General features: G+C 32.5%; 3 protein-coding genes across 6 annotated transcripts; all 3 read left to right on the forward strand.

Annotated features, from left to right (window-relative positions):
* The first annotated feature begins 9968 nt into the window (after positions 1-9968).
* LOC112418660 (uncharacterized) lies at positions 9969-10994 on the forward strand. The gene has a single exon (XM_024775120.1). The coding sequence runs from the start codon at positions 9969-9971 to the stop codon at positions 10992-10994; it is 1026 nt and encodes a 341-aa protein (XP_024630888.1).
* Positions 10995-15805: 4811 nt separating this feature from the next.
* On the forward strand, positions 15806-18941 carry LOC25485089 (protein phosphatase inhibitor 2). 4 transcript variants are annotated; one of them, XM_024769528.2, is made up of 6 exons: positions 15862-15913; positions 16084-16144; positions 16825-16903; positions 17517-17629; positions 18003-18185; positions 18580-18941. In XM_024769528.2, the coding sequence occupies exons 3-6, from the start codon at positions 16899-16901 to the stop codon at positions 18756-18758; spliced, it is 480 nt and encodes a 159-aa protein (XP_024625296.1). In that variant the 5' UTR covers positions 15862-15913; positions 16084-16144; positions 16825-16898; the 3' UTR covers positions 18759-18941. The 4 variants fall into 4 exon arrangements, with proteins under 4 accessions (XP_013469693.1, XP_024625296.1, XP_024625300.1 ...); XM_024769532.2 differs by having other exon boundaries at positions 15896-15913; positions 16087-16144; XM_013614239.3 differs by lacking the exon at positions 16084-16144 and having other exon boundaries at positions 15806-15913.
* A 699-nt stretch (positions 18942-19640) lies between these two features.
* LOC25485090 (3-hexulose-6-phosphate isomerase) lies at positions 19641-20431 on the forward strand. Its single transcript, XM_013614241.3, has one exon. The coding sequence runs from the start codon at positions 19714-19716 to the stop codon at positions 20332-20334; it is 621 nt and encodes a 206-aa protein (XP_013469695.1). The 5' UTR covers positions 19641-19713; the 3' UTR covers positions 20335-20431.
* The last annotated feature ends 3478 nt before the right edge of the window (positions 20432-23909 follow it).

The raw sequence follows: 23909 nt of genomic DNA on the forward strand, positions 1-23909 counted from the left end.
ATGGTTTTGGCACATGTACGTACACCGACGACGATGGCGTGGGAGGGTGAATCCATGATTACGGCGGCGACGTCACCCGCTGAGAGGAGAAGCAGGAAGAGAGAGAGAGAGAGAGGAGGAAATGGAGGGAATGTGAATGACTAAATTTTATGGTCGGTGGCGAGCAGGGGTGGTGGCCGGAGGATGGTGGCGGCAGAAAACAGCAAGCTGAAGAGAGAAATAACTTAACGACACAATGAAGAAGAAGATGAAATTTGAGTTGGATCCTTGGGCCGGGTCATATTACCCATTTTATTAAGCCCGATCCATTAAAAAACTGTAACAAAAAGAATATATTTGCCACATCATTATTGTGTCTCATGACTGGGTAGAATTTAAGAGAGAGACTATTTATGCTAACGGAGTAAAACAGTAGGGATTTTAAAAATATTTATTGAAACGTAAGAACTATTTTTTAAAGGAGCACAAAATGTAGGGACCAATAACATATTTAATCCTTAAATTAATAATGAAGTTCCTATCAAGGAATTGGGACCGTATAAAGGTTGGAAAAATTATGTAAAGTGCCGTGTACATATTTGTACTTGCATTTACTGATATACATATCTTTAATAAACAATTTTGAATCTCAAACTGTTGCTTGATGTTGTTATAGGATAGGATATTAGCCAATAATCTAGTCTGTGTTTATACTCAGGGAATTGGGAGTATACTCTTCTCAATTAAATTATATTTTTTTTATGTAATGTTTGATTGGGTCAAGCATTTTGCGTGTATATCATATTAGCTTTAGTCAATGACATATGTATAAAATATGCACCAAATAGAAATTTCTGTCAAGAATTTTGGAAGTTTTTTCCCCTAAAATAATATTAATGTCAATTTCCTATTTATTTAACGAAGCAGCCTGCATACCAGCTGGCTTCTCTTAGTCCTATATAGTATTAGACTACAATTATTATTTTGACAAAATAGACTACAATTATTAAAAATATAGAGCATGTTATTACTTAAACGTATAGTATAAAATACGTTTAGAGGATTATGGAAATTGTGTACAAGAAAAAAATTCTAGCTTAGTTACATTGAACTTAACATGATAAAATTGAAGTTTCAAAGCAATCTTGCAATACAAGTTGACTAATATTTTTAAAGAAAAATTTATGAAAGATAACTAACAGTTTAGCATGAATAAGTCTCGGATCCTCCCTGCGGTACAACAGTGCAATAAATTTTCTATGAAGAATTATTCATTGTATTGTTGTACTGTGAGAGGGGATGCAAATGACTAGCTAATTAGACCGCCACTTGTCACTTTTAAAAAAGTCTAACTTTTGACATGCCACATGAGTCACAGAAAGTGGCAATGTGCTCTCATCACTAATGGTCTATTTATATTTTAAATTGGCTAGGGAAGACTCACCAGTCACCAGCATGCCTTGGTGAAACATTTGAGAACAATTATTTTCTTCTTCCAATTTTCTTGTTCCTTCCATCATAGCTATGAGAGTTCTAAAATCCTCAACTATTTTATTGCTTCTCACAATTCTGTTGTCTGTAATGCAAGCTACCACGTCTCGAAATTCGGTCACTCATGTTACACTTGTTGACATGGAAAGGAGATCAGAAACAAAGCTATCTTCCATGTTTGTACATAGTTATTCTGCTATTCTCACCTCTTTGAATAATAAGAAGGGTAAGTTTCATGCAGTTTCTCGCCATGTAGTTCCTTCTGGACCAAATCCTCTGCATAATTAATCAGATATGGGAGTTTTTGTGCTCATGATATTTAATATTTGGTTAGTTTTCGTGCATACTGTATTCAGACTTGAAGACTTGTAGAAGTTCTTAGTTGATTACATGTATATAATAGATAAATAAATAGAAGATCGAAGCTTGCAAGTATATATTGTGTTTTTGTTATGGTTTCTGATTAAATACAAGACTAAAAGTTTGAAGTTTCCAATCATATTTTAGTTTTACATATCTTGGTGCCAGATAGTTCAATAACAATGGTGTGATATAGATGATTGTAAATTAATTAGTGTTTGTAGTGTCAACCTAGTTAGAATCACTCACTCATGTAAAAAATGTTTCCCTTGATAGATAGGAGGGGCTAGAGCCCTGACCTGCTTTTACCTAGGGCATGTTTGAATTAACTTATTTGAGTTTACATACTAATAAATACTTGAGACATTCTTTGAAAGAACTTATAAAAGTAGCATATCCCATATTTAAAAGTTGATCTCAACTTATTTTCATAAGCTCTCCAGGATAGCTTAAGAAAATATCTTATAACTTGACTTTATCTTGTGTAATAAAAATAACTTATTCATAAGCATTTATATAACAAGCGCTTATGCTATAAATTACAAAATAATTTGTTTATCCAAACAGAGCCTTAGATTAGTGACCGCAAGTTTTGGTATATTATTTATTCTCTGTCTACCCTCTCTGTTTTTTCCAAGTACAAAAAGTAAGCATGATTTTTCATCAAATAAGATGGACAATTTTTTTGCATGTAATAAACATTAGGTTACTTAGCCGCTATTGGTGCTCCTTAATACGGTACATCTTATTTACCTAACTTGTGCATATTTGGTCTAATAGTATAATTTTAATCAACTATTAAACAATTCAGAAATTTATAATTTTGCTCAAAGAGGGTGGTAGGTGCTTATTTACACTTCGATTTTGTAGGATTGAGTTATAGGCTATTTGGAACCCCATGCAACTCACATTTGGTAAATGCAACAGTATTTAGCTTCTTAAAATTCACGTTGAATTACACATTACACTCTTGTCTTTTCTCTTGAAGAACTATTTACAAGCCATGTAATGGAACAAACTTTCATTCCAACAACGTTAGAAATTTACAAGAAGCACTTAAAACAATTTCTAAGATTAAGAACATAGAAGCATTATGAAACTTTTGGCTGCTGCAGTACTGCTGAAGGGCATCATAACTATTACAGAATAATAGAACTAATAGTGCTTTTGGTTTCTCCAATATAGGACGAATATGCGGTATTGAAGATCATTTTCACTAATCAAACAATAAAAGATCATAGTTGCGACAATAACACTTTATAACTTAATTCCAATATTCTTTAAAAAAGAAAGAACTTTACTTCAATACGATGTATTGAAGATTTGAAGATGAAGAATTTAATAAAAGTGATCATATTTCAGTATATTTTGATTAATCGCAGAGAAGAGAAAATAGTAATGAAGATGTGAGTTTATATAATCCAAGAAAATTACAAGATGGATGCTATATGGAATGAGCTCGAAATTAAATATCTATGTTTCTATGAATTATTTACTAAAGTCTTTTAATGTTACTAAACTCTCTTTAGATGATTTCTCTTTGATAAAATATTTTGAGAAATCCTTTTTAAATGATAATTTATAGTTGTCTTATATTGTTGAAATATCCATTCATTTATATGATTCTTTGTCTAAAGTCTAAGGTTTTAAAATATATTTTACCAAATAACTTTGGAGCTAAAAAAACCAATTGTCAAAAAACTTCAACATTTTATCCAAAGCTCTTATTCTTACTTTTAACTTTCAAATAACCTTTAAGACCTGAAAAAAGTTTAACATGATATAACCTTAGTTTATGTAAAAAAAAAAAAAATTACACTATACTCCTGTTATTTTAAATTTCTTCATTTTTTGTCCTTTATTCTGCTCTGACTCGTTTCAACTTCCTTATTTGTTCTCTCTTTCAACACTAGTAGAAAAGTGTTTGAAGACACAAAGTACCTAATCTTTAGATTTCAAAACACATAAAGTCCACAACTTTGCAGGATTATCATCGATAAAAGTAACAAAATATGATGCATCACCATGAGATTTGGGAGTAGATTTTCTCCGGTGTAATGTTTCAGCAGTTAAATCACAACCATTAATTTGGTGCCACCACACGTGGTCAAAACCAATTGAATGGCTAGGATATCCACTGGACAGTCTCTAATGAAAAGCCAACTGGAGAGGATCCATCATGCAAAAATCAATGTGAAATAAATCTAAAATATTTTGCCTACTATGAGGATCAAAATTATGAAAGAAAACTCTGTGTTGCTTGCTTAAAAAACAATAAGTGCTAGTTTTGAGTGGTGTACCGCTCACTTTATTCTTTGCATCATGTGACCAAGGTTTGTCTGCCAAAATCAGTTAGTATTTGCATCTTCACCTGCATTCACCTCCATCTTGCATGCATAGCTTCATAGACACCAGTAATAGAGAGTAATGAGACTTTTTCCCTTAGCTATCACTAATGACTCTTTGGTGATCTTACCACCCCCATCAAAGTAAGTGCGATAACTCCCAATATTGAAGGCTTTCACAAAAATCAAGTTGAGACGAATATCAGGAACATGTCTAAAATTCTCTAGCTTGCATCCAATACCAGTTTTAACCAAGCATCTTTCATACCAACAAAATGTGTTGGAAAGTTTGGATTGAAAAAGGAAAGCTCTACCTACATTAAGGAGATGCTGGTGTTCAGGGTCGTCTCTTGGAGAGTGCAAACAACTCCATAGAGCTGAACCTCAAACTTTTAAGACCCAAAATATCTTTCTTTTTTTATATATAATGCACATAAAAAAGGAATAGATATACTAATAACATAACTAAAATATAATCTCCGCGTACGTGGTTGAGTGGTTTTATTTGGTGTCGGGACCCCAATGGACTTGGGTTCAATTCGCAGTTTTTCTTTTTGATTAACTTTTTTTTATAAATAATTACTATATTTTTAATAAAAACATATATAATATAACTTTTTTTCCGTCTCGTTTTTGTTAGAGCGTTCTTGTAATTTTTTGTTCATAGTTATAGGATAAAATAGGTCAAATGCATCTAAAGATCCTTTAAGTTTTTCGTTTTTTCCAAAGTGGTCCTTTAAGTTTCAAAAGTCCCAAATAAGTCCTTTTAGTTTTTGAATCGTTTCAAACAAGTCCTATTGTAGATAACATAGTTTGGTAATTGCTTCCTTGAACTCATCTTTGGTACCAAATCTGATTCCTAACACCACTTAAAATTAGTCATCTTTTTAGGCATGACAAATGGTGGATAATGTTCTTTGTTGCTATCATCTGAATCATCACCATCATCCTCTAAAATGACTTGTTTGAAACGATTCAAAAACTAAAAGGACTTGTTTGAGACTTTTGAAACTTAAATGACCACTTTAGAAAAAACGAAAAACTTAAAGGACCTTTAGATGCATTTGTCCTATAAAATAACAAAGTTCTAACAACACACATTATAATTATTCTCTAAAAAAATATTATAATTTTTTTTTTGTATTTATACTAAAAAAAGAAATAACAATATCTAGTTAAATACCATCAAAATTTACTAATAAATATTCCAGTTATATGGAAACTAAGTAACATTATAATTTGTTAGTGTCGGAATAAGAACTTTCCAGTTATCATGCAAGGAACTGAGCAAATAATCATCTTTTTTTGGTAGTGATGCAATTCATCATCTAGTTAAGTACCAATAGCTTCCAATTGATTTACAATATTTTGAAAAACCCGCGTATGCTCTGCCATTGAGGGAATAAGATTTGGTGTTGTAACGGCTAGAGAAATAACCAAACAAACACAGTTCAACTGCTCTTTTTTCATCTTGTCAAAAAAAAAAAAAGAGTACTCTTTTTCATCCTCTAAAAAAATAAAAACTACTCTTTTTCATTGCAATTAGGAATTAAAAAACTCTTAGATAGATGTGCAAAATACACAGCAGTACTTGTTTACATGGTTTGTCTCATAACGTGCGATTATCGAGATTTTCTCTCCGTCTTCTAAGACGTGGTCTAAATATTTACTGATGATTTATTTTAAGGAGACTCTCTTTATCCGTTTAATTAACTTGCATTTTTTTTTTTGGGCTCAAAGCACCTCCATGTGCCAAAAAAAAAAAACATCGTAATTAAAATTTCTCTTTTCATCTTTTTTATTAAAATCTCCCCCTTTTTTACTCTCAGGTCAAACCAATGATAATTGAAAAATTCTGCCTAAACTTTTACATTGAAATAAAGTTTAGGCCAAATGTTACCATCCTTCTCTTTTCTGTCATTTTCAACGCACACTACATACACATAGTACTCAACACACCATCAAGAGTTTAAAGACAAAGGGTCAACCATGTTTAGGCTCCGTTCCTTCTCATTCAAGACAAGCTGTACCAGAAGACACGAGAAGTTTATAGACAAACACATTTGTTCTTATTCTTCATAACGCAGACAAAAACCCATCTAAATACGTGTCATTTATCCAAATCTGTAATCTTTGCAGCCACATAATTCATGGTGTGGACACCACCAAAGCATCAACTGTGACTGATTTTGATTCTTGTGTGTATCAGTGTACATACCAGTTTGCTTACAAATCATTGATCAAAGTAGTCACACATTAAACAATTTTCATTAAATCATATTAAAAATCTTGATTGACCTTTTGAAACTGCATTTCAAATGTAATTCTTGCATTTCAATGGTATTTGGCCGTGGTTTTATTCGAGCTAAATGTTGTAGCTTTGAGTTAAACGTGCAATGGCGTTTTAAATGTAATTCAACGCAATGATCGCATTCTATGGCCGTGGTTTTCCAGAAGCTACATGTTGTAGTTCCGAGTTAAACATGCCGTAACATTTTTTCAATTGAGAAACAAAATTGATGATTTAGATATGCATAGATTTGTAACTCAATGGTAAACATTCATTAATATATTAATCTCTTCCATTTCGCCCAGACCAAAAAGCAACACAACTAATTAGCAAAAAAATCTAAGGAAAAACCTCATTATTATTTTTGCTTAATACAAATACATTTAGTCCAATGAATATCAATTCACTATGAATTGTTCTAGAAAAATAAGTAAGATAAATCAATAATCAATCTAGATTGGACTCTCTCATGTAACCGACATGCGATCCTTGATATTGCGGAGAATCAGCACATAGATCAACAATCATGATGTTAGGCCTTTATTGTATCCTTTGACTTCCACATTCACCGTTGTTTTGTACGTCAATGGAAACGGAAAAATGACAGGAACATTGATGATTGAGGTTTGTTCGACAAACAGGACAAGTAATATGTGAAGAAAGCCAAGCATCAATACATGGAGGATGAAAAACATGATTACATTGAGGTAGCACACGAACTTTGTCATTGTTGTTGAAATCACCGAGACAAACAGCACATTGTAGAGGATCTTCAATACTTTCATTAAAATGTTTGATGATGGTAGAGTAAAGTAAGATTGGGAAAGTTTTGAGAAGTTGAGGGTTGATACCTTTGTCACTTTCACATTTTGATGAGTCTGCCCTTAACGAGTTTGTGAAGCCGCGTATTAACGTTATGAAGAGAAAAAGTAAGATAAGCGTTGCAATGATGGTTCCTATGATAACACCAATGGAAGATACGTCCCATAAAGTTGTTTGTGGAGCAAAAGGAGACACTGGTTGTACTGGAGGTTGTGCTTTTGCACTATAGTGATGGTTACAAAGAAGAAGAAGGAGGAGGATGAAAATGGGACTCAAATTTGAGTGTGTAATAGAGTTAACCATTTTTGACTCAATTGTACTTTCAAAGGAGAGAATAAACATGAATGAATGAAAATGAATGGTGTTATAAATACTACAAGAGAAAAGAGAAAAGGGATTGGGAATTCAGTCTCACAATTCACAAGGAAGGTGGACGCGTTTAGCTGTTTTGGAAAACTGGTGTATGTGTATCATCATCATAATATAAATAGAAGAAAACTGGTTTATGTCTTCTATGGTACACCCAACAATTTGAGTGTATTGATACATCAAATCCTTAAATGAGTTATTTTTTGTAGGAAAAAATTATTTTCTATCACCTATAATTATAATAACTAAATCTTATTTACCAAAAACGTCAACACAATAAAATTTGATTTTTCTGAATTCTTATTACTCATAATAGAGAATTTTGTGTATTTTTTACAATAAAATGTAAAAAATTAGTATGATTTTTATAAAAAATGAAATGATGTTTTTTTTTTCATATAAAATAATATTTTCTAAAATATATTTGTCAACAAACACCTATTTTCTTCATAAAAAATGATAGTTAACTTATAAAAATTGTAAGCGAGAGTACCGGTACACCGTAATTTACGGATGTACCATAGAAGTCCCTAATAAATTTTGGAATATACTTTGATATCCTAGATTTTATTTTTTTTTTTCCCAAATTTTGTAAATACCAGGGTTCATCATTTTTTTGTGTGAATACCTTCAAAATTTAAATTTATTTTTAAATAATTAAATTAAGAAAATAAAATAACATGATATTAACGATTGAGTGATGAGTATGTATCTAACAAAATTTTAGAGGAGTGTTCACTTAGGTGCATTTGATTTGTTAAATAATATGTATTTGACGGAACAACATAGATAAATTTTAGGGTATTGAATAATTTTTGCTCTTATACGATTTTGTATTTTAGATAACTTGTACGTAGGATAATAATTTGTGTTATAATCTAGTGAGGGACTACAAAACAAACACTTTACGACTGAAATTGTTTTGTCCTTGATTTTTTTAGTAGACCAAACACACCCTTAAATAACTACTCCATATATTGGGTTTGACATTTGACACATGGGTATTTTTGTCTGTTGATGTGTAAGTAGAAAAAAAAAACTCTGTGGGTCTCATTGTCATGGTATGATTTCTCTGGTTTCTACATTAAATGAAAGATGGATTTTATACACGAAAAGAATACTGGGAAGGATGTAGAAGAAATCGCACGTCTGTTTTTTCTTAATTACATAGGACAAAATTAGGTATATTTTTTATATTTATAAATATAGTAACATTTTAAAAAAGGTATATTAAGATAAAAGATCTCTATGGTATAAGGATTAAGGGAGAAACACATAATTAATTTAAATCAAGTTTTGAATATAAAAATACGTGTGTGAGAAAAGGAATATGGATGCAACACAGGACGGTAAGGATGGTTTGGTGGCTATGACAATGGGGTTAAAAAATGTTAAAAATTCGTGTACCCAAAAAAAATGTTAAAAATTTGAACTTCCAACGTAATGTTGGAGCTTAGGAACCAAATTGATTAATGAGAGTATAATTTGCTAATAATTTGTGAATTTGATCCTCTCTCCCCTCTTCTTTTTTGCCTTGCAGAAGATGTCCTCAGTAGAGGAATATCTAAGTTGGTAGAAGATGGTAGACTGGAGCTTGTTAGAGGTCCTAGAAATACTTTGCTTCCTTCTCATGTTCTTTATGCAGATGATATCATGGTTTTTTGCAATGGAAAAGTTTCTGGTCTTCAAGCTCTTCAAGATCTTTTCAAGGAGTATGCTTTATCTTCAGGTCAGATGATTAGTTCCAACAAATCAACAATCTATTCAGGCTCCATTTCCCCTGCTAGAGTTCTTAATATCGCTAACAGGCTTGGCTTTAGAATTGGTTCCCTCCCTTTCACTTACTTGGGGGATCCAATTTTCAAAGGAAAGCCTAAAAAGATCCACTTCCAACCTATAGCCGACAAAATAAAGCTAAAATTGTCAGCTTGGAAAGCCTCTCTTCTTTCTATGGCAGGAAGAGTCCAATTAGTTAAATCAGTCATTCAGGGCATGCTCATTCATACAATCTCAATTTATGCTTGGCATGTTTCCCTTCTCAAAGACTTAGAGAAATGCATCAAGAACTTTATTTGGAGTGGAGACATTGATAAAAGAAAGCTTGTGACTGTTTCTTGGTAGAAGGTTTGCAGACCTTTTGATGAGGGGGGGTGGGTCTTAGATCTCTTGTTCATCTCAATGAAGCTAGTAACCTTAGAATGTGTTGGGAGTTGTTGACTTCAGATAAGGAATGGACCAACTTTCTTAGAGCTAGAATTTTGAAGAATGGTAAGTTTATTTCTTACCATATATATTCCTCTTTGTGGAGTAGTATGAAGTCTGAACTTTCTATCTCTAGTGCTAATTCCACTTGGTTAATTGGTGATGGAGCTTTTGTTAATTTTTGGAATGATTCTTGGTGTGGGGAACCTTTATCCCATCAACTTCATCTTAATCCGCAAATCTCTGGTCACCTTTCTGCCAAGGTTTGTGATTTCATCCGTAATGGTAAATGGGAGGTTCCACAGTTTCTGCTAGCTTACTTTCCCACTTTGGCTAATCTTGTGTCTCAAGTAACTCTTCCAATGCATCCGACTTCTGATAGATGGATATGGAAACACTCTAACAATGGTGAATTATCTCTTAAAGAAGCTTATGTGTTCAAAGCCTATCAATCTCAGAAGGTTAATTGGTCAAAAGCTATTTGGTCTTCTGACATTCCTCCCTCTAAATCTTTGGTAGCATGGAGATTTATGCATGGAAAGACTCCCACCGATGATCAACTTGCTTTGAGGGGAGTGTCTTTAGCCTCTATGTGTAGTTGTTGCTATAAGGCTCATGAAACTGCCACCCATCTTTTCTTTCATTGCAGTTTTGCCTTTAATTTATGGAGTTGGCTAGCTTCTGTTCTCAATAGGAGGCTTCAATTCAACACTTTTGAGGATGTTTGGCAATTGACGAATGGAAGATGGTCCCCACGGTGTAAAATTGTTATTCAAGCCATTCTTGTCAATATCTTTCATGTTATTTGGTTTGTGAGAAATCAATCAAGATTCTCAAACAAGAAAATTCACTGGAGAGTTGCTATTAATTTGATTATTGCTAATGTTTCTTTGTCTGGTAACAATACAAGCAAAGCTTCTTGTAATAGTATAACTGAGTTTAGTATTCTTAAAACTTTTAATATTGCTATTCATCCACCTAAGGCACTAAAGATCATTGAAGTCTTATGGCATCCACCTATCTTTGACTGGATTAAATGTAACACAGATGGTGCAGCCGGTGGTATTCCATCGAAGGCTGCGTGTGGTGGTATCTTAAGAAACAACGAAGCTGAATGTATAGGTTGTTTTGCTTAAAACTTGGGTTTAGGATCCTCTTTATTTGCTGAATTATCAGGAGCCATGCAGGCTATTGAGATTGCTCATAGTAAAGGCTGGTTTAATTTTTGGTTAGAGACTGATTCTATGTTAGTCCTGCTGGCCTTCAAATCTATCTCTTTAGTTCCCTGGAGAATCAGAACTAGATGGGATAATTGTCTTTCTCTATCAAGGCAGATGAACTTTTTGGTCACACATATTTTTAGGGAAGGTAATTGTTGTGCTGATAAATTAGCAAATATTGGTATGTCGTGTAATTCTATTTTATGGATGAATGAGATTCACTTACAAGTTAGAGCTGATTACATTAGGGATAGGTTAGGCTTACCCTGTTACAGGTTTGTAAATGGTTGAAAGATTAAGGTTTTATGTCCCCCTTTCTTTTTGGTTTTTTTTTTTTTAATATATAGTTGATGCCTTTTGCATCAACAACCTTATATAAAAAAAATTGATGAGAGATTTTTAAGACTAAATTGTCTGTTTATTTTTTTTTCTTCTTCTTTTTAACTCATTGTAATTACTAATTATCATCTTCAATTCTACTATGAGACTAATCCCCGTCACTTAAGTCCGCACAAAGACTAATGCTAGAGTATATCGTGAAACATCCGATTTATTTTTTAAAATAGGTTGGATTATCTCTCAAATAAACAATTTTAAAAAAATCAGTTATTTTTATGAAGAAGAAAAAAAAAACATATTACCAACTTTCTAATTGTGATGTTGGTGTCATCGTGAGCTTATCTCAATTGCTAAGGATAATGCATAACATATGTAAGGTTTGGAGTTCAAACCCCGGCCACCACTAAAAAAAATTGTCATGCTGGTGCATTCTTGACATACATTTTTTTCTTTTCGTTTTTCCATTCTTAATGGACGTTTTTTATTTTTATTTACTGAGATGGTTTAGTGGACGTTATATTGTCTAATGGAGTATAATTATTTAAAATCTAAAAAAACAAACTTTTTTTAGAAAAAAAAATAAATATGCTTTTTTTTTTTAATTTTAAATAAACTAATATAGCCCTAATTAAGAACTTAAACGAATGTCCTGTAAACTTAATTCAGTTGATAGGGACAATGCATGATATATATAGGGATCAAGTTCAAACTCAGATACCCTACTTTACATTAAAACAAAATTGCTTAAAAGTTGAAAATAAAAAAATACATTCTAAGTGTGTAACCAACAAAGGTATAAGTGTCATCAACTATTTTTTATAGGAAACAATTATTACAGCGGAATGGTGTTTCAGACTAAGGTGGATTATATTTTGGTGCTTTTCATTTCTTTCTGGAAAAATATAAAACATTCAAAATGTTCAAAACAAAAGAAAAATTATATATATGTTTATTATTAAATAGTTTACTCAATATGCTAATAAATTTATTAATTTATTTTTGTTTGGTGTGTAGTTATTACACACATTAATTTAAAACAAATTTCCTTAAAAATTGAAAATAGAAATATATAATATAAGTGTGAAACCAAAAAAAAGTATAAGTGTCATAAAATAGGATTGTTGACTTAGAAAGTTATTTAAATTTATTTAATGATAAAAATCCTTAAAAGTAGAAAATAAAAAAGTTAATATTACAAGTATAAAACCAAAAACAATATAAGGGTCATTTGAATAGGATAGTTGTTATGGAAGTTATTTGATTAAGTTTCTGGAAGTCTAGAACCATGATTCATTAAACAAGAGGTTTTATGTTTTTTTTTTTAAAATAGAAAATTATTTGATTGGAAGGTGTTTATGTGATGACAAATGACGTTTTATTCGTGTGAGAACAATAATTTTCGTCCCTCTTTGAAAATTAGGCTTAAATGCTCTTTTGATCCCTTAACTATTTAATTGGTATCGCTTTGGTCCCTTAACTAAAAAAAAGATTGTTTAAGGATTTTAAGTTTTTTTTTAGTCTCGTTTTGGTCATTTCTGTTAGGTTTCCGCAAGGGTTTTAAAAAAAAGTTAACTCCTAGACACGTGTCACCTTGTCATTGGCTCTGAGTTTTTTTTTTTACAAAAAAAAATTATTATTATTTTTAAAATATATTTTTTTTTAAAAAAAATCCCACAGCCAATGACAAAGTGACACGTGTCCCAGAGTTAACACATGTCACCTTGTCATTGGTTATGAGAATTTTTTTTTAAAAATAAAAGGCTTAAATGCTCTTTTGGTCCCTTAACTATTTAATTGGTATCGCTTTGGTCCCTTAACTAAAAAAAAGATTGTCTGAGGATTTTAAATTTTTTTTTAGTCTTGTTTTGGTCCCTTCTGTTAGGTTTCCGTTAGGGTTTTAAAAAAAAGTTAACTCCTGGACACGTGTCACCTTGTCATTGGCTCTGAGTTTTCTTTTTTACAAAAAAAAAAATTATTATTATTTTTAAAATATATATTTTTTATAAAAAATCCCACAGTCAATGACAAAGTGACACGTGTCCCAGAGTTAACACGTGTCACCTTGTCATTGGTTATGGGAATTTTTTTAAAAAAATAAAATATATATATTAAAAAAAATTAATTTAATTTTGTTATAAAAAAAATAATATTTTTTTTTGTAAAAAAAAAAAAAAACTCAGAGCCAATAACAAGGTGACACGTGTCCACACTTAACTTTTTTTTAAAACCCTGACGGAAACTTAACAGAAGGGACCAAAACGAGACTAAAAAAAAACTTAAAATCCTCAAACAATCTTTTTTTTAGTTAAGGGACCAAAGCGATACCAATTAAATAGTTAAAGAACAAAAGAGCATTTAAACCTTGAAAAATATAAGCAGATTTTTTTTTTATCTAAGCAGAATTTTTTTTGTCTTTGTCAAAACTATTCGTTGAATTGGTGATTTAGTTGATTTGTGCAAGCGGTGCTTGGTTGGTTGTTTGCTACGGATTGGAATTTGTGGTTCTCTATCCTTCACCTTTAGGGTTGTTGTGTGTTGCCCATTTGAGTTGTTGTTTTCACTTTGGTCTCTGAATGTGTAACGAGTAGTCACAATAATCCATCAACGTATTAAAATTTTAAAATAGTTTTTGATTGTGCACTCTATTAGTCAAAATGGTCTCTGACGCTGAAATAATATCTCAATACTCACAATAACTCTTTTCATATAAGGACTAAAATGACAATAAGTAAGTACTTATAAGGATGAATATAACAATTTTAATAAAATATTTTAACATTAGGGACTATTTTGACTAACGAATTGCACAATCATGAACTATTTTAAAATTTTTATACATTAGAGAATTATTATTACTTATTACATTAGGCCAAGTTTTTTTATCCTCCTAGTTTTTTTGTACTCTTTTACATGATTTTATTCCACTTAGGACGTCACAGATCAATCTACAGTCCAAAAAAAAATATTGTGGGTTCGGCATGGACAATATATTTTAAGATATTCTTTATCTTTGAGTTGAATTAAAAAACATTTTTTTATTTTGGTTCTATTATTTGGTATTGTACTTGTTCTTTGTCTAATTTTAATTTAAATTCATCGGTAGAGTTTATTACAAGACAAGTGATGTTGTAGTTTTTAGACTTAATTGCACTTTTGGATCCCTATCTTTTCAAAAGTTGCGGTTATGGACCCCTAACTAATTTAAATACAAAACAGACCCTTATGTTTTGATTCTTTGGCAGTTTTGGACCCCCAAGGTAAAAAAAATAAAAAAATTGACACGTGGCACAACACATAGGGTGGCACGTCAGCGTTGATCGAGTCAACAATGGACTGAAGGTCCAAAACTGCCAAAGAATCAAAACATAGGAGACTGTTTTGTATTTAAATTAGTTAGGGGTCCATAACCGCAACTTTTGAAAAAATAGGGATCCAAAAGTGCAACTAAACCTAATTTTTATACACCAAAAGTAAGTATTTGAGTCATCGTATCCGTATAGACTTGTGTGATACCCTAATGCATTCAACAATTAATATGAATCCATGTACATATTAATTTAGTTTGTGGATGCTAGTCGCTAAACATGCTTTAAGAAGTGTTTCAAATAAATGTAAGTGTTGGCCTTTTAAATATTAAAATTTAATTTAAGTATTAGATTTTTTGTGTGAAATAGAATGTTATTTTATTATTATTATTATTTTATTTTTTTGAATTTTTTTTAGAAAAATATGTTTAGTAAACTGTTGACCCAATCTAAACCCATCCGCTCATTATCAAGTTAGTTCGGTTCGAGTTTGACACAAAAATATGGGTCATTCCAAATCAATTAAATTTGATCAAAATAACCCAATCCAATTCTTGAACACCCATAGTTTCAATAATATGAAAATTATGGGATCTTTTTTTTTTTAAAGATGAAAATTATGGTATCTGTTTTCGTGTCTTATGGTATCTCTACTCGTGTTACCTATCCGGACTTGGTAAATAGACACGCAATGTATATAATCATTGAAAACTCGTACACAATACACATGACTAGAGGAGTTGGGTTCGAATCTTAGCTCGGTAATTTTGTAATTTTTTGTTGTTCGGTGACCATTTTTCTACTTTTATATGTTTATATTTATGGGTTAATTAAGTTTTTAGTCCCTATAAATATACACAGTTTTGTTTTTAGTCCCTACAAAATAAAATCGCAATTTTTAGTCCCTGCGACATTTTCCTTAAGCATTTTAGGGATCAAAATTGTTGATGGAAATTTTTTACAGGGAACAAAAGTGCTGATGGAAAATTTTATAGGGACTAAAAATGATGATGGAAAATTTTATAAGGACTAAATAGTGTGATTTTATTTTGTAGGGACTAAAAACAAAATTGTAAATATTTATAGGGATTAAAAATTTAATTAACCCTATATTTATTTATTTATTTACACGCATTTTAGCACTCTGTAACAGATCCCAGTTAAACATCGCCATTCAATTTCAATTTCAAGGTACAACTCTTTCTCTCTCTAAAGTCTAATCATCGCTTCCTCTTTCAATTTTCAATTCGTTCATCTTAGCTTTTTGTTTACCGATAAAATGCACGAAAAATGCTCACTCGTGCATACTTTCATGTTTTTTTTTGCACTGGATCATGATTTTTTGTCTTGTTTTATTGAAGAAGAATCACAGGTTTGGATTTAGCATTCTGTGATTGACATGGTTTCTGATGTTCGATTCCGGTATTTTGCATTTCTTATCGTGTAATGCAAATGCTTTCCTATTGCTAATGTTATCTTTGTGGAATCTGTTGATTTTGCATTTTTACAAGAATTTGTTACAAATCAGAGTTTTGGATATTATAACTGCATGATGCAATATATTATTCAGGTTGATTAGGATGATGATGAATATAGTACAGTTTTAAGCTCATATAGAAGAAGTAGGATCAAATGTAATCATATATGTAGGAAAATAGTTAATTGGTCACAAATATTTGGACACATTCGAGAAAAGAATAAAATATGTATATTTTTAAAATAATTAAAAGATATGAATATGTATGTATATATATGTTTTCAAATGCTTGTGACCATGCAAGAGTTGCTCTCATGTGTAATAGAATAAAATCATCATACTATTAGTGTTGGTATAGTATGTACCAAAAGACGATTCTATCAATGTTACTAGTTGATAGTGCTGGCCATTTCTTTTTGGAATGGTTATCTTGTGAAATTCCCTTTCACGCTTCATTGAATTTTCCGTTCACATTCATATTTGTAATTGCTTTGTCATTCTAAGTTAATTTCTGCATGGATTTTGATCGACCTTTTCTTCCGTTTTCTTTCTTGTTTTTTTCTTTTCATAGCTTGTGTTTTTGAAGCTCAAGGACTTACAATGTGAACTTTTATGTTTTTCCCAGTTGACAGTGTGACTTGGAACTAGCTTTGCATACATTTGGTGTTTGTACTTTGAAGAGCTCTTCCTTCCACCAAAATGAAGTAATACTACCACTCTGCTTTTCGCAAACCTTTAACTTTATTTCAGATAATGGTTTAGTCTTTTATCCTTTTTCAACTCATTTGGTCCTATTGATCCGTTGGCATATGAATTTTCAAGCTTTAAATATAAGATTCATATGCAAACATGGATGAAAGACCATAGATTTGAAGCTTGAAATTCCATATGCACATGGACCAAAAGGACGTGAAAAAATTATAAATGACCAAATTGTTACCTGAAATTAAGTTAAGAGACCACAAGAGTAATGTTGCCTCTGCTTTTTTTATTTGTTTTATTTTTTATTTATTTATTTTTGTAGGGGTAGGGGTGCGTAAAAGGGTAACTTGGTCTTGTAATAATCCCATCATGAATGAATCTGGGGAAGGGTTGCACCCATTATGGATCTATGTTAGGTTTCCTTTACATCTAGAAAAAGCTAATTCCACTACTCAAACCTTTAGATGAATTAAATTTGACTTAAGTTTGAACTCCCAGTATTTTGTATATTTTATATAATATATCGTAATAAGTTAAACCAAGGAATCTGTTCCTTTTGGATGAACTGAGAAGCAATTGTAGTATTATGAACCTTCGTTTGTTTTATCATTACAGGGGACGTGTGAGATGGGATGAAGTTAATATTGAAAACATTGAAGCAAACAAGCCTGTGAGGCAAAAAATTACCGAGCCTAAGACTCCTTACCATCCTATGCTGGAAGATGACAGTATGTACAGAAGATTAGTTAAACTTCATGTCCTTTAAATTTTCTTTTGTTTATCAGAATGAGTCTGTATGGATATCATACGACTATCTATTGAATAACATTAGCAGGAAAATCATAATATTTTTACATCCTTGAACTGTAATGTTGAATTTATCTTCTCATAGTGGGTATTAAATTCAAAACTTCAGTTTGTGTTCCGCGCACTTAAGTTTATAAATGAAAAAACTGCTTTACTGGTATAATGCAAGTTTCTGTTCATGGAGTTTGATGAAAATCTTTTTTTGTAATATTATTGTCAAGCCTGTTATTTACTTCTAGATTAAAAGCTACTTCATGTGCAGCTACTTTTCATCTGAGTAGCTTCATTTTTTAGGCTCTCAATCTCCTGGAAGAGGAGGGTATGATGATGAATGTGACGGTCAGAAAACCGACCCAGCAAATGCTGAAGAAACTGCTTTTGATAAAGCGGACTCTTGCAGAAGGAAAAAAACTAGGCAATCTGATGGCTGGACATCATCTGAGGATGAGGCAGATGCAGTAGAACAAAGTGATGAAGGTACTATTATTCATTTAGTGTGTCTAACAAAGATCATTATTGCCATTACCGCCATAAAGTGGATACACATCAAAGCATTGCTAAGCTTAGAATTATGTATGTTTATAGGAACATCTTAGCTATCAAATATCAACAATGTATTGAGTTATATTTATCACTTTAAGGCTGCTTCAGACTTCAAGAATGCTTGTATAGCGGCGGTGAGTTTAGAAAATATTAAACAAGTTGGTTTTGCATCTGAATAAATTAGGATAGAACATGCATATTTGACCCTCACTGCGACCTTTTTCTGAAAATTACCAAAACCGAAGGGTATATGTAATTCTAGTATATGTAATGAGTCTGGCTTTTTCAATAATGAATTACCAAACCTGATGTTTTGATTCTAAAACAGATGCAAGTTGTAGATTTAAAGAGCACCGAAGGGCCCACTATGATGAATTCCTTCAAGTTAAAGAACTGAGAAAGCAGGCTGCTCTTCTAGAGAATGGAAGTGACAAGGAGAATAATCGTAATACCGTGCTTGCTGAGGAGAAGAAATCCGACTCATCTTCTCCAGTGAGTGCTAAGTAAAGGAGATTGACATCGGGGGGAAATGGCTTCTGTTCAATTCCTCCAACTAAGTGTTTATTAAATACTGTTTGATGAATAAAACCCACTTGGTGGTTTCATTACTTTTTGTATTTATGGAAAGGAAATAGCTGACCAATTAACTGATTTATTGTGTCATTCATGTATAAAAAGCTTCTTTTTCCACTTGGTATGTTCGTCGAAACTTACATGATCCATTTAGACTTGGGTGATTTGCTGCATTAGATTCTGTTGAGCGCCAAGTAGACAATGGAACTTTCTGCTGCAAGATTTTTCCTGCAGTGACTGGTGTCTTCTAAAATGGGTTAGAATTGGATGCTTTCAAGAATGAATTTAAAAAAATGATACTAGTTTGGCATCCTCTAGTGTGTATAATATATCCAAGAGAGTTGAGATCCGAAGAAACAGAGGAAATAAGGTGTTACAGTACAGCTCAGAGTTGAATCTATTGTTTTCTTTGACAGAAAGCTGAAGTTAGTTAGACAGTTAATTCCCAGCTATATTAGTTAGTGTCTGATATATTCTCGATAGCTAGTTAAGTGGTAAATAATAATTAAGATGCGATAATCATTTGAAGTTATAAGTTAATTTCACAATTCAGAAGATCTATTGAATAAAATATGTACAGAAATTTATCAACGACACAAGTGGTAGATATATGGATCCCTTAACCATTTGTCAACCCCTAAAACAAATCTCAATTATCTTGCAATTATGTAATCTTACAACTTTAGTTTGCCCATAAAAATATGTACAGAAGTTTGATATCTTGTATTAGTTTAGTTTTTATCCTATTCAAAAATGTATATATCCATGTATTTTTTGAAGTGTCACAAAAATAAATCAATTTTCTGTGGCCCTCAGACATAGACAGAATGGAATAAAAACAAAACACAGTCACAGATAAAACGTCATAGTGTGGGGAGTGAAGAAAGTAATGGCTTCTTCTAGTTCTGTTTCTCAAGAAGATATGGCTTCAGTGGCCACACAAATCTGCAACCAAATATCCTCCATATTTTCAACCCCCACTCATCCATACCCACCACCACTTGACCTCTTACTAACCGAACTCTCCACCATCTCCTCTCAAAACGGCCGCGTTTTCCTCTACGGTGTTGGCCGCGAAGGCCTAATGCTCAAAGCCTTCTGCATGCGCTTAGCCCATCTGGGCCTCTCAGCCCACCTAGTCTTCGACATGACCACTCCTCCAATCACCACCAATGATCTCCTCATTGCCTCCGCTGGTCCAGGCGGCTTCTCCACTGTCGATGCTATATGCTCAGTAGCACGATCCAACGGTGGAAGAGTGCTTCTTCTGACTGCTCAGCCAGAGACAGGGTCCTGTGTGAAGCATGCTAGTGTGGTGGCTTACGTGCCTGCAAAGACTATGGCGAATGATAAAGATGAAGAGGATGTGAAATCAAGACCGTTGCTTCCTATGGGGAGTGTGTATGAAGGTGCACTGTTTGTGTTGTTTGAGATGGCTGTGTATAAGTTAGGGGATATTTTAGGTGAGAGTCCTGAAGCCGTTCGATCACGTCATACTAATCTGGAATGAAATTGTATTAGTCTATTAGCTGTTTGATTTTGCTGTGTAAATGCATGATTATAAATGAAAATAAATTGGAGAAAAATTAGTCTATCCATCCTTGAAATTTTATGAATAGCATATTCCTCGTAACAAATAAGTTAATTATAGATGAGTTTCTTTTCTTTTTAACAATTATAAATTTTCAGAGTACAAAAGAGGTTGAAATCCAAAAAAAAAGAAGAAACTAAAGCAAAATCAGGCGAGAAGTAGGGCACTGAGAAATTCAAAGATGAAAACATCTTTGGAGACTCCATTGATAGTGCTATTATGGGTTTCTGTCATGATTCAAATAACCAAGAGGTGAGGAATTTGAAAGATTGACATTTATAATTTCGCACCTTGATGATGATGATGAGAACAAGGTGAAGATGAGAACAATGTCGTGGTGACAGAATCATAAGAGACTCCTGCCAAAATTGAGGTGATGGAAGGTGTCGAGATGCAACTTGCAAGTGAATTTTGCTGCAAAGATTCCTACAGATTTTGAAGCGGCATTGTGACCAAATGTACACCATAAACAATGCGGTCGCCATTTTTTATGACTTTGCTCGTTTTGAAAAGATGAGTAAGACTTAAAGAAAGCATTTAAAGCCTTTGCATATAAAGACACTATGATTGAAGGGAAATCAACCAACATAGTTCTGATATATGGTGTTGCCTCGGTCAATCTTATTCCAAAGGGAAATGCTCAAGAAACTTGGAAAGATGAATCAATTTGATGCAAACCATCATGATAATAACATACTTTAATGGGAAAACAATTCTCTCAGATGGAGTGGTAAACTAGATCTACAAGTTGGAACTTTGAATAGAGATACCATGTTTGTGGAGATACCCTCGAAATCTAGTTTCAATGCTTTACTTGGAAGAGATTGATATCATGCTGTGGGGGCAATACCGTCGACCCTCCATTAATTTTTTTCTTCCTGGAATGATGCTTATGAAATAGAAACTTGGAATGAGGCTTATAAAGTAGAAGCTGTCAAAGCAGATGACAATCCTAGCAAATTGCAACATTATGCGTCGTATTTGGTTTTTGAAACACGTTGCTTTTGACAATTAATAAATTCTTTAGTCATTGAAACATATTACGAATTGTTCTTGAATTTGTTGTACATTATGAAATGCTCCCTGCTCACATCATTTCTTCAATCAAAATTACTGCAACTCAGGGGACTTATTGGCCTGACTCATCATCAATTTGATAAGGTCATGGGATCATATGGTCATTGGTCGAACTAACGGATCATTGATTGAAATGTATGACTAAACTGAATGAATGACTCGGTTATATAATTCGGTCTCTATAAAAAATATGTATGCATTAGACCTTATAATTTGCACAGCACTTCAACGGACATTTATGAACACGACAAATAAAACATGAGAATTACACACTGTCCAACGGACGTTTCATTTCATCAGTATGTTATATATATGTTTAGCACGTATCATTAAAATCAGAGAAAAATACATAATGGTAACAAAACATAGCCACCATGATGGAAAGACAAGTTTCAAATACTCATACAGAGAAGGCAAACTCCAATATGCATTATGTCAGGATCTACAAGTTATAATCTGTTAATTCTCATGTGATTGTATTATTTATTTTATACACAGGCATCATTGCCTTTGTTGATCCTCATGTGTTGAATATACACTACACAAAGGAGGTATGCTAGAAACAAAGAGTAATATATTGTATTCTAGGAGTGTTAACACAAGTCCTGGATTACAAGTAACAGCTCTTGCTTGTTCAGAAAGAAAAAAATAATAATTCTTGCAGATTCATTATTTTAAAAAACCTGCAGCTTCCTGAAGAAATACAATAATAAAAAGTGATAATGGAAGGGTTCTACAAATAACAAGCACACCAATTTTTGAGTTCTTTTCCACATTACAGCAATGAAAATCGTATCAATTTACAACTGTTCTCTGCAGAATCAGGACAAATCAAATAAACTTGTCTTAAAAATTTAATGAACTATGCTACAAACAAGATTGAAGAGGCTCTTCCTCCAACAAGCACACCAATTTTTGAGTTCTTTCCACAAACATTACAACTAGTGTTGACACACTGCCTGCAGTTGCCAATTTTGAGTACTTTGGCATAGTTTTTGGTTTTTGCTGTTTAATTTTTATTGGGTGAAATCATTGTTGTTGAACTATATATTTATGTGCTGTGATGAAATATTTTACTTGAATAGGAAATGCACTGCCTTGAACATAGGTAAAATAGGTTATGAAACTATTGTTACATGAATAATGTTACATGAATAATGATAAACACACACTCTCCAGGACACACATCCTAACACACATAATTTAGTGGGACCGTATGAATTTGAACCAATAGAAGAGGGTGTCTTGAAATGTGTGTTACAGAAAGCCCACATTTGGAAGAATTCCGCTCATTATCCAAATGGTTCTGCTCATTCCCAAAGTAAAAGTTCAAAATGCCCCTACGCATGTTAACATGCCCCTACGCATGTTAACATGCGTAGCTGACTTAAGCTGCGCTAGTTATAATAGAAACGTAACTTAAGTCACGCTATGTGCTGTAATTAGCCCAAATAGAACCTCATTCTGCCTCATTTTCAAACAACACACACACAAATCTCATTTTTCTCTCAAATTATCCAACTCCAAAATTCCTTCAACTTCAAATCAAACAACACTCCAACAACAAGAACAAGTAAGTTTTCACTTAAATTATGTTGGTATGATAGATTTTTTCACTTAATCTATAATTTTTTAGGTTTATTGTTTTGTTAAAATTTTAATTTTTTTTTGCAAGAAATAATAGAATGTTACATGTAAATGACTTCTTAATTGTTATGATGTTTAGATACTATGTTAGATTTTTTACACTTAGATTAGATTTTTTTAGATATAGGGTTTGTTTAATTTTTATTTTTTTTGCAAGATATGAGCCAATGTTACATGCAAATGAGTAATATTGCTTAATTATTTAGATGTTTGCATGTTTATGTTGTAGTTATCATTTTTAGGGTTTATGTTGGAATGAGTTTTTCATTGATTGTGTTTAATTTCTTATTGTGTAGATTTGAAGCAATGGCAGGGGTGATCGACGTTCATGCAGAATTCAACGGCGGAGAACCTCAGAGGTTGAAGTTCGGTGCCTTGATGTAACGTTAAGAGGTCTCAAGGATCAACTGAATGAACTCAACCAAAGAGTCAACCCCAAAGACACAAGGAGGGTGGAATATGTTTGGTTAACGTCCAACGCTCGACGGGGGGAGAATATCATTCACTTGGGTGGAATTAACGAACGACGAAAACGTGACGAGCATGTTTTGGGAGCACAACATGTTCCAGTGGATGGATATGCGGGTGACGTTGCTGAGATCAACTGAAGATATCATCAACAGCTTGATTCCGCCAAAAGATCGTCATTAGTTAGGGTAAGGTGCATTCCAACTACAACAATTGTCTTACCTCTGAAATTGGATAATTCAAACTTGCCAAACGGCCATGACTCAAGCATTTCGCCCAACGTTCATGTTTTTCCTTCGAAA

Source organism: Medicago truncatula, chromosome 1 (genome assembly GCF_003473485.1).
Source record: "Medicago truncatula cultivar Jemalong A17 chromosome 1, MtrunA17r5.0-ANR, whole genome shotgun sequence".
NCBI lineage: Eukaryota > Viridiplantae > Streptophyta > Magnoliopsida > Fabales > Fabaceae > Medicago > Medicago truncatula.